General features: G+C 36.9%; 1 protein-coding gene across 1 annotated transcript in view; it reads right to left on the bottom strand.

Moving 5' to 3' along the window:
* The window catches only part of CNKSR2 (connector enhancer of kinase suppressor of Ras 2), a 299,161-nt gene that overhangs the window by 36,449 nt on the left and 247,309 nt on the right, over positions 1–15,403 (bottom strand). Inside the window, exons 20-21 of the mRNA XM_006146681.2 lie at positions 14,748–14,848; positions 11,960–12,506 (exon numbers count right to left, since the gene is read on the bottom strand). Of these exons, the coding sequence (XP_006146743.1) occupies positions 11,960–12,506; positions 14,748–14,848 (648 nt within the window). The remainder of the gene's footprint in view (positions 1–11,959; positions 12,507–14,747; positions 14,849–15,403) is intronic.

Here is a 15,403-nt window from a genome sequence, read left to right as displayed (position 1 = left end):
AGTTTTTTAAGCCACCGGGTCCAGGACACGAACCGCGGTCGACTACGTGGTGGTCCAGCGCCATATCCATTACGCTAACTGCAGGTTCCTCAAGTTCAATTTTCTAGCTAACTTGGAAATCCCTGACTGGGTAGCTAGTTATTCTAACTTCGATGGTAATAGGGCTTTTATGTATATTTACATTTACCATGACACACATTATATGTTCATCACAAAAAATTTATATATTAAAGAACTCCTTTACCTAAATATGGAGTCATCAGAAAAGTCATCATGTATTTTTCTGTTTTTCTATACAAAAATGCTTCATGATATTTCCAGAACCCAATATAAAGCATTTTAACATGAGTTCTGTACATTTTATCAGAGCCACATCACTGACTGTAACACATAACAACAACAAAGCTGCAAATTTACAGAAGAATTCAAAGTGAAAGCTAATTTTTCACTTATTCAGCAAAGATATTCAGCATTTGTACAGATTTATTTTTGGAATGGTAAACATCTTTAGTACCTCTAATGCTGAGGCACAATCTTTCTAATTACATTAATAAAAGCCCATCATGAGTCTTAGAACCCAAGATGCTACATCAACAGAAGGCTGCCCAGCAACTACACAGGGTGTGAAAAGGATAAGAGTACAAAGTAAGGGGAAGGACTCCTCAGCGTTCCCTGAAGGATTGTATTAAAGCCACACTGATTCTAAGCTATCCCTCCTCCCAAGCTCTTCTTAGAGAAGATATGTAAAATCCTGTGGGTAGGATTTTAAAACAAAGAGAAAACGGGGTGGGGGGAAGGTGTAAAGTTTACATTTAGTTACATCAAGGTTACTGGCTATTTTATCTCACCAAGAATCCCAAGGTATATGCTTTAAAATGTACATCCCATAAATTACAAAAATAGACTCTAAATTAGGCCATAGAGTTGTGCTGGTGTTTAGTCAATGACAACAACAGTGATAATAACTTAAGGGGAAAACATTATAGCAAAATGAACCATTAAACCATAGACAAGAGACCAGCAGATGGCGTAATAGTTATGTTACTGGGCCCCACAGAGTCAACTTTGGTTCAAGTTCTGGACCCCGGTGGCTTAAAACTCACACTGGGTGTGCCCAAAATCTTGAGAGGAGAATGGAGAAGAACGGATTACAGTGTGGCCATACCCGCAGGGGGGTGATTTCTTGCTTTCTGTTTCTGTCTGTCTTTTTAGCGAGTGCATGCACCCTATAGCAAAAATCTCTCTGTCAAAAAATAAAATCACAGACAAGAAAATCTGGAGATATTAGATAAATAGATCTTCAGCATTAAGTCAATATGTTCTATGGATGATTTATTAAAATAAATAGCACAGAGACCAGCAGTTAGCGTAATGGCTATGTCGCTGGACTCCCACGTAGTCGACCGTGGTTTGCGTCCCGGACCCGGTGGCTTAAAACTCACGCCGGGCGCATGTGCGTGCGTGCCCAAGATCCCGAGAGGAGAATGGAGGAGAAGGGGCTGTGGCATGGCCATTCCCCCTGGGGGGTGATTTCTTGCTTTCTGTCTCTGTGTCTCTGTCTGTCTGGCGAGCGCATGCGCCCTATAGCAAAAACCTCTCTCCCCACCCCCCAAAAAAATAGCACAGTAAAAATATCAGATTCAAAATCATGGAAGATTAGGGATTCTAAGTGTGCAAGAAAATTGCAAACTGTTTAAAGTGTTAAGATTTCCTTAAGATTTTCTTAAGATTTCCTTAAGACAGACATTTGAAATGTAGTATAATTTTAAAATTTTTGGCACTCTATTGATATTCCCTGTATCAATATTTTTTCTGATAAATAAATTCCATAAAAGCTGTACTACAAAATTAGAAACACTTTTTCAATCATCATAGAAATATTAATTTATGGTCACTATGACATGAAGTTCATATATCTGATTCTTAAACATCTGATTTGTGTTTATCAGTACAGCTGAACAACCAGAATGAATGCCTATTCTCCAACTATGATGTTTAAAGAATGAGCTTAATCAAAAATAGCTTTGAAAGTGGTCTCATCTGATTCTAACCAGTCTTATTAATTTTGCATATGTGATAATATATACCTTAAAATAAAAATTGAATAACTTGTGTCATCTCTCAAGGAATAATTCTTACAAAATTGTAAAATGGTTACTAGGAAAAGTTATTGATTCAAGGTAACGATGATGCTGCAGATACTGAATTACTTGCTCTTTTTCATCTTATCAAATAGAAAGGTCTGCCATATTTCTTAAAGATAATTTACAAATTTCTGTTGTGAGTAGACTTATGGAAGAGCTAGATATACTCTCAACCTGGCATTTGGTAAATAAGCAATGAATGCCTGCTGAATGAAGAAATACATGCTTAGAACTAATTGGATAATATATTGCTACAGCAAACCAAAAGTACAATATGGATATTTCATTTACATTTAAGTGGGCCAAATATAGGTATGAAATGTTAGGAAATCTATGATTAAGAATATAAAAAGAACTGTAGCTTAAAAAAATGATCTTGATAAGAATAACTTTAAAAAATAATTATTTTATTTAACTTTATTTATTTACTTATTTATTTTAATTTGACCAGAGAGGGACAGGGCAAGTGAGAGAAAGAGAGGGCAAGTGAGAAAGCAAATTGTCAGATCTGGGACTCAAACATGGTCAGTCATGTGGGAGTTCAGTGCCCTTAACCACTATGCCACCTTCTAGCCTCAAGCATAACTTTTTGTAAAAGAGATTTTTTGCTATAGAGCATATGTGCTCACTGGAAAAAGAGAGACAGAGAGACAGAAAGTGAGAAATCATCCTCTGGGTGGACCATGCTGCAATACCTCCTCTATTTTCCTCTCTGGATTTTGGGCACATACGCACATGTGCCTAGTGTGAATTTGAAGTCACTGGGTCTGGGACTTGAACTGTGGTCGACCATGTGGGAGTCCAGTGACGTAACCATTATGTTATCTGCTGGTCCTGAAAAGCATAACTCTTATTTTCAAGTACTAAGTTGTAAAATTTCTGTGAAATAACGTGGAAGATTGATTTTTATTGGGATACTTTGTAGTTATAATAGAGACAAATATACATGAAATTGTCATATTACATTCCTGAAGAACCTTCTAGAAGTTCTCATGTATGAGTTTAAATATTAAAAGACCCTTTATTACCAAATGCCACTTTTGCACTTAAAAATAGTATAATAAGCATGTTTTGATTATTGAATGGTATAATTAGTGTGAGTATTTCTTCCATTAAAGGGAAAATTTCAGTATATAATAGAGTGAGTTATTAAGACCAAATATTAGGCCAAGATGTACCAACAGCTAAGCATAAGAAAGTCTGAGTGGCCAGAGAATGAGGGTAGTGAGAACAGTTAAAAAGAAAAGAAAAGAAAAGAAAAATGAAAAAAGAACCCCAGAGGTACTAGTGCATACTGCTTGATGATACTACTCAGGCTAAGATGGTAAATCTCTGTTTGATTCCTAGCACACTCTAAAAACTGGGCAACAGTGGCATGTGCCCTTGAGTGGCTGAGACTGGAGGACCACAATATAATGAGATAATGTCTACAAAGAAAAGACAAAAGAAAGGAAAAGAAAAGAGGAAAAGAGAGAGAGAAAGAAAGAAAAAAAAGGAAAGAAGTAGGGAAATTACTTAGAAGGTTCAGTGTTTTATAACTTGAAGCCAAAAGTCACAGGTAAACTGCTCACCAGACTCAGCAGCTCTGAAACTTATATCTGAATTCTGTTTTCTGGCCTTAAAAAAATCACTTCTTCCTACCTTTCTTTCATGGAAGAGACAGAGAGAAAGAGATGCAGAAACACAAGCACCTTCAACAGTGTCTCATGCCATGATCCTTCCACCAGTCTTTCCAGCCAGCCAGGGTCATGGGCACATGCACCTGGCATATACAGATGGACCTGGGAACCTAATCCTAACCTTTCATATTGCATCTAGCATTGCAGAGTATTGCATTACCACTGCATCACCATAGCCAAGCCGTTTTTCTGGCTTTTAAAGGCTAGATTTGTTTCATTTTTGCAGCTAACTGGATCTGGCTTAGTTATTTTCATCACACAGCTTTGGAACAAGCTCACTATATTGGAATATTTTCATACAGAAGGATGGGCAAAATTCATGACACTAAAGCATTAGGTAAACAGGCAAGATAATTCTGATATGTGAGTGTGGAGGGGTCCATGTAAGAGTGCATGCATGTACAGTCATTGCTATTTCTTTCTTCTCACATTTCTCCTTCTGTTTATTTTTTTTTTTAAGAAAGATATTTTTTTTGCTATAGGGCATGTGCACTTGCCAGAGAGACAGAGAGACAGAAAGTGAGAAATCACCCCCTCAGGGGGGATGGCCATGTCACAATCCCTTCTCCTCCATTCTCCTCTTGGGATTTTGGGCACACACGCACATGCTCCTGGCGTGAGTTTCAAGCTGCCAGGTCTGGGACTTGAACCACAGTTGAGTACGTAGGAGTCTAGCAATGTCACTATTATGCCATCTGCTGGTCCTGTGAGCTTTAATTCTCACATGGCCATGTCTTGCTCTGGTGTGACTCTGGAGCATCTAGAATTCCTTCTTTTGCCATTTAAATCTGGTCTCATTACTTATTAACCCTTTTGAGGTTATTTTTCTGGCTGATGCAGGGCTATTGGTTATTTGCTAAAGTACAAGCTGTGATTTTGACACCTTTTACAAACTAATGTGAAGCTGGGTGCTGGACAACTTCCGAGGGAGACTCAGGGCTGTAAACCAAACACTGTTAGTGATTTAAGTCATTCTTCATTCTACAGGCAGTGGATTTTAGTGGTGAGAACCACTGCTTGGGATGCCAGAAGATCAAGTTTCTAACTAGCTTATGCCAATGAACTAGTTATTTCACATGTCATATTTATGTGGCTTTCATCTTTGAAATGGGAGTGAAATAGGAGGAAAATGGTTTCAACCATAGAGAATGTGACTACACAAGGTCCATAGAGAATGTGACTACACAAGGGCCATAGAGAATGTGACTATACAAGGGCCATAATGTAAAGAACACTAATTCTACTTATTTGTATCTCAGATTTGTGGTTTCCAGCACGAAAAAGGAGGGTATTCTGAACACATGCCATCCTGGCTTTCCCTTTACAAAATACCTAAACATGAATAATTTTGCAATGTTTTGATTCCTATTTTAAGTCTTACAATGGATAAAACAGTAATTTCAGGTTTATTACAAAATAAAATGAAGAAGTTAGTAACAAAAGGGGTTAACTAATATTCATTTGTGTATTCATTCAATTGTGCCTAGCCTACATATAACTTTTAGGCAATGGGTGTACAAAACAAGAATAACATCCCTGCTCTTAGGAGGCTTATATTCTTGTGAGTGGAGATGAAAATAAGTCAGTGAAAAAGATTCAATATTACAGTTATAGTGATAGAGCTGGGAAGAATACAAAACAGGGTTATTATGCTACTGGATAAATGGTGTTGGTAGTGGTAGGGCAGGCATCTGTGTCAGACTGGGTCACCAGGAAAAGACTCTCTAAAGGGAAAATATTTGAACTGAAACCTAAATGGCAAGATCTAAATAGGTATTTCAGTAAATATATTATAGGTTACTGTAATTTGAAATATAAACTTTGTTTTGAATTCCCAAATGTCCAAAGTCAAAAAGGAAAGGAATATTGATGAGTATGTGATATGAAGGACATTTTCATTTTAGCTCCTAAAACACAGCTAAGTTGTTAGGTTGAAACATATAGAATTGTTGGTATTTCATCACTGTGACCTACAGAAACAATTCATATGGTTCAACTCGATGCCCAAAACAGAACAAAGATCGGTCATGTAGTTAATTAAAACATTCAAAACAGAACAAAGATCGGTCATGTAGTTAAGTAAAACAAAATTTGGTAAGGTTTGCCAGGCCTGGTTCATTATTTAAATCTTGTGATTGCTCTCTCTGTCTTAATTCAAATCTGCATAAATTCTACACACAAACATAATATTTATTAGACAGGCTTACAATGAGTCAGATATGGATATAGACACTAAGTGATTTCTGGCATTACTTTATTTAATCTTTACACAATCTCTAAAGGCAGTACTATTACTGTATGACTTAGTAGTAAGGACACTGAGGTCTAGAGGTGTTAACTAACTTGGTCAATCATATTATTTTTAAGTGGCAGAGTGACAAAGCAAGGTTCGAACTGAGGAATGCCTCTAAGGACATTCCTTAGAGAATGTCTTCTAAGCTAGTGCCATCTATTATTTATAGGAAAACATGCCCATTCATTTTACAAGGCAACAATAATTATATCAAACTTGTTATATTTTCAGGGTCACAAAATATTTATCCTCTCTTTTGTATATCTAACATTTCAATAGTGCCAAGACTTTTAAATGAGGTGATGTGATTTGGAGTATATATTTGCACATACATATTTAAAGAGGGAAACACTGCATGAACAAAAATATTTGAAGACATAATATCCATAGTAATAGATCTGCTCATGCAGAAAGTAATGACAAGTAGTTTGGTATATTTCTTTTCCTCATGACCTTAAAAACTAATCAAGGTTAGTCTAAATTATTCATAATCATTCTATTTCCCTTGTCATTTAGGCATGGACATGTGATGTAACCTTGGCCAATGAAATCTGAGGATAAATCTGCTGCAGGGATCTAGGGAAAGCTTCCCTTCATCTTACAAAAAGGACGAAAGGAAAGGTCCAGTCTTTGGCTTATTGGATGCTGTCTCATGAGAAGTGATGCTTAGAACTGTTGGCATTACAGGAAAGGTAACTTAGAGTTCTGACATTGGAGAGCCACAAAGTTCACCCCAGAACAGTTCCACCTCTGAACTTCCTGTAAGTTAATACATTTCCTGATATTTAAGCCAAACACAAGGGGTGTGATTAAAAATCCAACCTGTATCCAGTGTCAGGAATAATAGGTAGTCTCTATATTTAATCTTAAATATTTTATATCTCTCTAACAGGATTTCTTTAAAAAATCAGATACTAGGTTATTAAGAGAATATTTGTTTACTATTTTCCAGATTGTCCTGTTCTTTTTAAATACATATTTCTTATAAAAACAGCCAGAGATGGTGTCCTAAACTTTGCAAGAATGATATATTTAAGGTTCTTTGCTATCTTGTTTTGAGCTTGTCACATGCCATTTTATTCACGCTGCTTATATCCTTCTCCATCTACTCCCTTTAGACATGAACTATAATTTCAGATATTATTGATGTTTATAGTCTTCCAAATTATTTCTGTTTATGCATAATTTAACAGTATAAAGTGAAAAGTTCTGTAAAATTTTTCTTTTTTTTATATAATAATTTTATTTTCAACTTGCTCCTTTTATCCCCTTCAATACAATTTTATATTTTGAGACTATCTTTTCCTTACTCACATATCTGCTACCTGAATAGTCTTAAAAATAAAATTAAGGCTTTTAGAAAATATTCGAGAACTTACTCTAGGACATTAAAATGACTGAAGAAGATTAATCTATTTTCTTCTGTATTGTACTGGTGGTCATTATCTAACTCCTCTGCTTAGATAATTGAAGATATTAGGCTACCGAGTTGTACATTTTGTGCAGCTCCTAAATTAGTAATGGTGTGTAAAGGATGTCAGATTTTTAAAAAGAACTTAAAATGTATCTCTCAGTAGATCCCATTTTTTTTGAGAGTATTTTTTTTTGCTATAGGGTGCGTGCACTCGCCAGACAAACAGAGAGAGACAGAGAGACAGAAAGTGAGAAATTACCCCCCAGGGGGGATGGCCACACCGCAATCCCTTCTCCTCCATTTTCCTCTTGGGATCTTGGGCATGCACGCACACGTGCCTGGCGTGAGTTTAAGCCAGGGTCCGGGACTTGAACCGTGGTCAACTACATGGGAGTCCAGTGACATAGCCATTATGCTAACTGCTGGTCCCGTGTAGAAACCATTTTTGAAAGTATCAATAATATCTCATCCAGAAAACCCTATGTATAAAATAGCTACAAGGTAATAGAGTTTATTACTTCCTTCCCCTCAACAAAAACCCAGATTTTGCTTTAGATTTATTTCTAAGATCGAGTTAAAATACGTGTAAATTAAGTGAGAATACTGGCAGGTAATCTCTAAGACAATGAAATAAAGAACATTATAATTTCACTGAGTAAATGAAGGAACCAAAAATGTATGGCAAGGAAAGAGTATCCTTATAAATGTCAAGGGGGAAATCAGCAGGATTAAGGGATAAAGCTTTTGAAAACCTCATCTAAATTCCTTAGTATAGCAAAAGAAAGAGAAATATTCTAAGTAGACTTCAAGCTCCATTAACCAAACAGTATTTTACTGTTAGGACAGATGATTTCTGAATGAAGTATTTTTATATTTGGTCTGATACTTTTATGATTTATATTCCTTTTAAAGATGCATAAACTGACATAATTTATAATTTAATTCAACTGAGGTATTACAAGGCCTGTATCTCAGTAAGTTTTGAAACTGCTAATTGGGATAATAGGAAATTACTTGTCTTCTCCCAAATGCCAGTGAAGTAGGTCAGGATAATTAATATGCAAGCTGACTTTTCAGTCAAAGGAAAACAAGACAGGTCTCATCTGTGTACTTTTAGTACCATCCATTTCAGAATAAAATGAGTTCAGCCTGAGAAAATCGCAGTATGACTCAGTTAAATAATTGAATTTCAAAATAGGACAAAAGGTAGTTCAACCATGAGAACACAGATTGAAGTCTCAACTAAGGAAGGCTAAATTTACACTTCACAAGTAGGGCTAGGTTCCATATCCATAAGGAAACTAAAAAACATCTAGGGCATGGATTTACATCTTGCTTCTTAAATTGCTTCTTAAATTCTTGTAAGCACTATATAAAATATGCAATATTATATAAGGTTAGGTAAAATAAAAATGATGAGAAAGGGGCTTGGTTGATGACATAATTTTTCATCCTGAAGACATAAGATAGGCTAAATTTCATGTTTTCTTCCATCATTTCTTTTGCCTCCTCACCTCATGCTTCCTATTTTAAATTTCTTGGCAAAGTGAGGAAAACTTTTGGAGCTAGAGATATTAAACTTATATCGTGTACAGGTTTGTACTTGATTAGTACAAATTAACATCATTAGGGTCACACTGAATGCTGGCCTGGAATGGGATAGTAATGCACCACTGTTGGACTTTGATTGTTACAAGCCTGCTTTGCCTGCCATCTGTGCAGCAGCAAAGCAAGTGCTGTGTGGTGGAGGGCATGCATGTAAGTCTGAGGCTGGTGTGATGGCTGCAGTTTCACTTCTGTTTATAATATTTGCTCATTGGCATCATTCCGAGTAACTTGATTTCAATAAGCAGCCTGAAAAGTTACTCCTAAAGGCCAATCCAGAAGCCACGAGCATGATACTCCTGACTAGACCTTAAAGATTCTTTTGAAAACACTGATATTTAAAGTTGACATTTCCCAAATGAAGAGTTCATCAAACTGTACATTCCTAAATATTAGAAATGGCAATGCAGATAATCTATCATTAGAAAGGTGAGCATGTATTCCACTGAATAGAAAGAATTTTCCTTCATGGCAAGCATAAAATGGACTGCCCTGCTGAGAATATTTTGAAGTATACTCAGACATCAAGTGGCAAGATTTATGGAAAAATACCCAGGAAGAAATGAGGCCCGAAAGATAGTGCAAGGCCACCTTCAGTGAAGCAGATCTGATTGGAATAGCATGAACTGCTCCACAATATTGAACTGTAAAGACAAAATGTGCAATACCAAATTTACTGACACACTTACTATGGCTATTCTGCCTTATCACAGTTATTCTACAAAGAGGAAATCCACTGAAACAGATGGAAAGTACTGAATAACTACCCACTTAACTCATTTGGAACCCAAAGAAAACCCCACTAACTTAGCAGTGCATCTCTGTGACTAAAAATAAATTCAATCCACAGAACAACAGAAAGGAGACCATGTGACTAGAGATGCTCTGTGGGCTCTTGGAATCTTAAGGGGACATGTGGTACCGTCTTTTCCTTTCATATCCTAGGACATACTTGCTCCTTCCTGATCTTCACCCACACAATGACCAGGACAAACTATTCTGTGTCTAGTTGTCCAAATGAAAACGATAGCATAAATGACTCTACTTGTAGGAATGACAAAATATTTTCTGAGTGGACTTTTCTATTACAGATAGCTATGCCTAATTCCAACAGTTTATTTTTAAATGGCTGATATCAAGTATTTTCCCCAATATGTTTATAGAATAAACAAACTTCACATGCTTAGTCATAGCAGTTATATAGCACCTGGATGACAGTCAAGACAGAGTGACAGTTGACATAGAGTTCCTATCTCATCTTTAAATTAAAAAAATGATTTATTAACTCTGGTAATCATTTGAATATTAAACATGTACTATTATGCTTACCAGAACTCCTACAAATGCTTAGCATAGATCTAAAATATTTCTTCCATAATCTCTGATAGATGTGAATGTTGAGAGGTGGTATTGGTAGGTACAAGATAGTAATTATCTTTCCTGTAGCAACAGTATACATTTTATAATGTTTCTCATGGAGATTACGGCTAAAATACACTCTACATGGAAACTGTCTCAGTCTATGAATTTCATAACAAGAAATTCTTACATTCTGTTGGTGGAAGATATTATTTAATTTCCATTAAATAATGCAATGAAGATCTATACCATAAGCGGAGGTCTATTGTATTCTGTTGTCAACAATCTCCAAATGACTCTCATTTTAAATGAGGCAATCTTAACACTGACATGGGGCTCCCCACCTGCTGGTAAGTTTTTTGAGTTGTTTTTCCAGTTGTGATGAAGAATTTTCATCAATATATCTTGTAATCAAAGTCCCATATATTTGAAAAATGGGATGATGACTACATTTTGTGTCCTTTAAAAAGAAAAATGTAATTGCCTAAGGGGACTAAACCAGTAACTGGTTTTATCACCATTGGATTAAGTCACTTGCACTAACTGGCCTGGATTACATTTTGAATAAGGAATGTAATGGTTTTATACTATTTCTTCTATACCTTTTTTTTTTTTTTTGCATTTTACATTCAGGACTGACAGACAAACCTAGATTTTCTTTCTGACTAAAATATATTAGTTATAACCTTTCCTTTAAACTAGCCTGGGTTTCTGGACTAGCCTATCACATTAGTTATGAATACATGCTTGGTATGACATGTTGGATAAAGAAGTAAATAACTAGAAAACATTCTTAATGCCAACAAGACAGAGTGTTACTTAATTGACTTGTTCATGTAAATTGAGTTTTGCAATCAACATACATACCAAGAAAGCAGATGGATGCTTTTGGGAAATTGATTTCTAAAAACAAGTTGACAGAAATGTTATGTGAAATCTCTCATTGGAAAATATGTCTTTAGGATTTTTCATTTACATCTTCTGACAGTGAAGGAAAGTATATACTTTCCCTTTTAGTATAAAGTATGTGTGTGCATGTGTATTAACTTATTCAATCAAGGGCCTGCTAATACCCTTCTTGAGGCATTTAAAGTTTCTTAATCCAAACTCAGGGGGCAACAGTAACTGTGGACCAATGAGATGACACATGCAAGTAAGAAGAAAGTGCAAAAGAGAAGGAAGAAAAAGAAATGAATACCATTAACCTTAAAAGGCAAATGGGTAGTTGGAGAAAACCATTATTTGCTCCAGCTGTGGGTGTCCTAGGATATAAATTTCATTACTCATCATTTTTTCCCCCAAGTTACGGAAGTTCTGAAAGTAGGACAACAAGGGAAAACTAACTTCCTATGTATCAAGACCATTATTTTAAGGACAAAGTGAAACAAAATTCTATTTTCTTCAAATAAGTTTGAAAAGGATAAGACTGTGTACACAGGCTAAGAATCTCCATAAACATACTTACTTTTTTCGCCTATGTTTTCCCCTGCTGCCTCCCCTTCCTCCTCCTCCTCCTCCTCCTCTTCCTCCACCTCAGGAGGTTGCACGTCATCCTGTGGGTCACAGGCACTAACTGGAGCATTCAGACAGCAGTGGTTGAACCCGCTATCTCGAGGCAGGGTAAAACTTCGTGGCTTGCCCCCATTTCCATTTAGCACTTGCATCCTCTCACTCTCAGCTAAGGGGTATGGCCCGTAGTGATCCTGGAGGTGGCATTTCTGAGTGGGAAGGGTAGACTGTCGCCTGTGCTCTGGGGAGATGGCTGCGGAGTCAGAGAAGACAGAATCTTCCAGGGGCAGAGTCTGAAGATAGTGTAAGCCTGAACTTGTCAGTGGTGTCTCAATTAAATCCTGCCAGGAGCGGCGCTGACTGGCTGTCTTGCGAATGGGGGACACTGCACTGCTCCCAGTTACTTCTGGGCGAAACTCCTCATGGGAAGATTGAGACTGAGAAGTTTCTGTGGAGGATAGCCGGCTGTGTTTTGCTTCCACATAAGGACTGGCGCAACTCATCTGTGGAAAAGAGCCTCTGATTAGTTTCTACTGAAATAAGAGATAACTTCTGTTGCCAAGGAACACATTTTGTATTCATTTGGTGATAAATAAGTGGACAAACACTTCCATACTCAAGTTAAAGACTAAGCAGGTTTGTAGACATAGCAAAGTTAGGCCCCAGTTTACATTTTAAAGAGACAGAGACACAGATGTACTGAAATGCAGTTATAGCAGGATCTCATGAAAACATGATTTGTTAATGCAAAAATTTACAATCAAAGAAACTGTTTATATAAGAAATACTCAGTAACTAAAAAATTCTAAACTCTTAAAATCTCTACATATTTTGAAATTTTGAGAAGTACTATCCCCAGATTTGAATTTCCAAATTTTATTTAGCTTGGGGATGAGGGCAAGGAGAAAGGCCTTTGGGGTAAGAACAAGTTGCCTATAACCAGACAGAGCAACCCTTCTTCACAGATGAATGTCTGCTCCTATAGGCACCACAGAAAAGCTGTCTCACGGTCTTATTAATTCTACCATACTTTCAAGGGAGTTAAAAATGCGGGCAGAATGAGATGATTTTGTACTAGGGATTAACATTTGCTTTGAGCATAGATACTGTAGGGTACAAACACAAAAGTAAAGTGGAATAATTGTTATTCCTGGAATTTAAAGTTGAAAATACATGTTGTGGCACTAAGTACAATCAGGAAAAAGGACTAGCATCAAGTGAACACTGAAATATTGGGTTGTCAGGAAAGTCATGATACATTTTTGCATGGAAAAACACAGAAAAATATACATGACTTTCCTGACAACCTAATATTTGTAGCACTCGATTGTGACAAGCCTTACTCCAGCTCTAGAAGCTAACAGACTGGTCAAGACTCCTTTTGGAAAGAGGAACAGATATGTTAAATGTGATTATCACAAATAAGGCTGAGGTAGTGGCCAGAATGAACCTGGCTAAGGTGAAGGTGTATGGCACCCCTCCTGATAAAGGAGAAGTTACTTGGCACCTTTTGTGGGCAGTCTGTTACCTTCCCACATCTAAATAATAATGTGAACAGTTTCTTTCTTTCTTTCTTTTTGGAGAGGTTTTTGCTATAGGGCGCGTGTGCTCGCCAGACAGACAGAGAGAGGCAGAGAGACAGAAAGTGAGACATCACCCCCCAGGGGGATGGCCATGCTGCAATCCCTTCTCCTCCATTCTCCTCTCGGGATCTTGGGCACTCACACACACGCACCCGGCGTGAGTTTAAGCCACCGGGTCTGGGATGCGAACCATGGTCAACTACGTGGGAGTCCAGGGACATAGCCATTACGCTAACTGCTGGTCCCGAACAGTTTCTTTCTTAACATTCACAATTTACTATGTTTAGTTTAAAGAGCTGCTCACAGTGAAGCCATAGTTTCCATTTCTTTTTCCTTTATACCTATTGTAAAGGAATTCTTTATATCCTGACATTTTGGGAAAACATAAATTACCTTCCTGAAATAATATGGAGGTTGAATTACCTCAACAGCTGCTGACATCCAAATCTAGCTTCTATTTCCTATGTGGAAGACTCAGTCCCAAGATAAGCAGAATTTATTTTTATGATATGGTCTGTTGACCATGAAATATCCTGTTTAAACTGGGATGCTACTGAGACACTCTTGGTAATTCTGATGGGAAATGGGCATAAACTGGGATAGTGCCAAGCAAACCAAAGCAGTTGTTTATGCTATTAAGAGATCAAAGTACATCTATACAGAGAGTAATTTACATAGGTTTAAGAAATCTGGAGCACCATATAAACACAATAGTCCATATGGCTATCTAAAAACTTATATGCCAAAACATCTTCAATACAGATAAAATATAAATTCTTATAGGTTGCTTCTTCTAAAGGACTTAGGAATAAATGTTTTTAGAGTGGAATAGAAAAAGCCAAATTATATATTTTTTGAAGAAAAATTATTGTTGTTGATATTTCCATCAAGGCTACTCTGACACAAATAGTATGTTTTCTTAATGACACGTGATGTCAGATACTTATTCTACCTGGAATTTTTGGTAATTGTTTTTCCTGTTTAAATATTCTTTGTGTATTTAAAAATTATTTTCTTTACTGATTTTTGAACCCCAATTTTCTTTTCCCCTGAGAAACTAATATTTGACATGCAATTGACTACATTTTTTTAACCTATAAGGGGACGTTTCAGGTCAAAGAATCTGGTGATATATTAAGTGTACTCCTGTTATTAACTTACAGAGGGAGGCCGTGGGTATGTATCATACGGGGGTGGAGGACTGTCTTGTTTCGGTGTTGATGGAGTATCTGCTTCTTCCTTGTCACTCTCACTCCAGTAATCTGAAAATTCATATACATGGATACATCAACATTCTATTACATGTTTCTAGCCATATTTTTAGGAACATACACTATCATTTTTTTTTTAAGAGAGATTTTTGCTATAGGGCTGTTGTGCTCGCCAGAGAGACAGACAGAAAGTGAGAAATCTCACCCCCCTACCCCCCGGCAGAATAGCCATACCACAATCTCTTCTCCTCCATTTTCTTCTTAGGATCTTGCACATGCATGCACACCTGCCTGGAGTGAGTTTAAGCTGCCAGGTCCAGGGCTTAAACCCCAGTCAACTATATGGCAGTCCAGCAATGCAGCCATTAAACCATCTGCTGCTCCCTATACACTATCATTTAACAAAGGGAAATTTTAATTCCATTCTTACACTGTGTCCTCCAGCACTCCTCTACCTGAGGCCCATCAACTTTCATTTTCAGGAGGAAGGAAGAGAATGTTCACCTAATTCTAAACTCCTTTTAAAGCAAGCCATTACAGGCAGCTATCATTTAGGAAGCTAAGAAAAAAGACACTGTATAATGAAAATTAGGCTTAGGGTACATT

This window comes from Tupaia chinensis, unplaced genomic scaffold, assembly GCF_000334495.1.
Source record: "Tupaia chinensis unplaced genomic scaffold, TupChi_1.0 Scaffold000184_1, whole genome shotgun sequence".
Lineage (NCBI taxonomy): Eukaryota > Metazoa > Chordata > Mammalia > Scandentia > Tupaiidae > Tupaia > Tupaia belangeri.
This window is presented reverse-complemented; position numbering and strand designations above follow the sequence as displayed.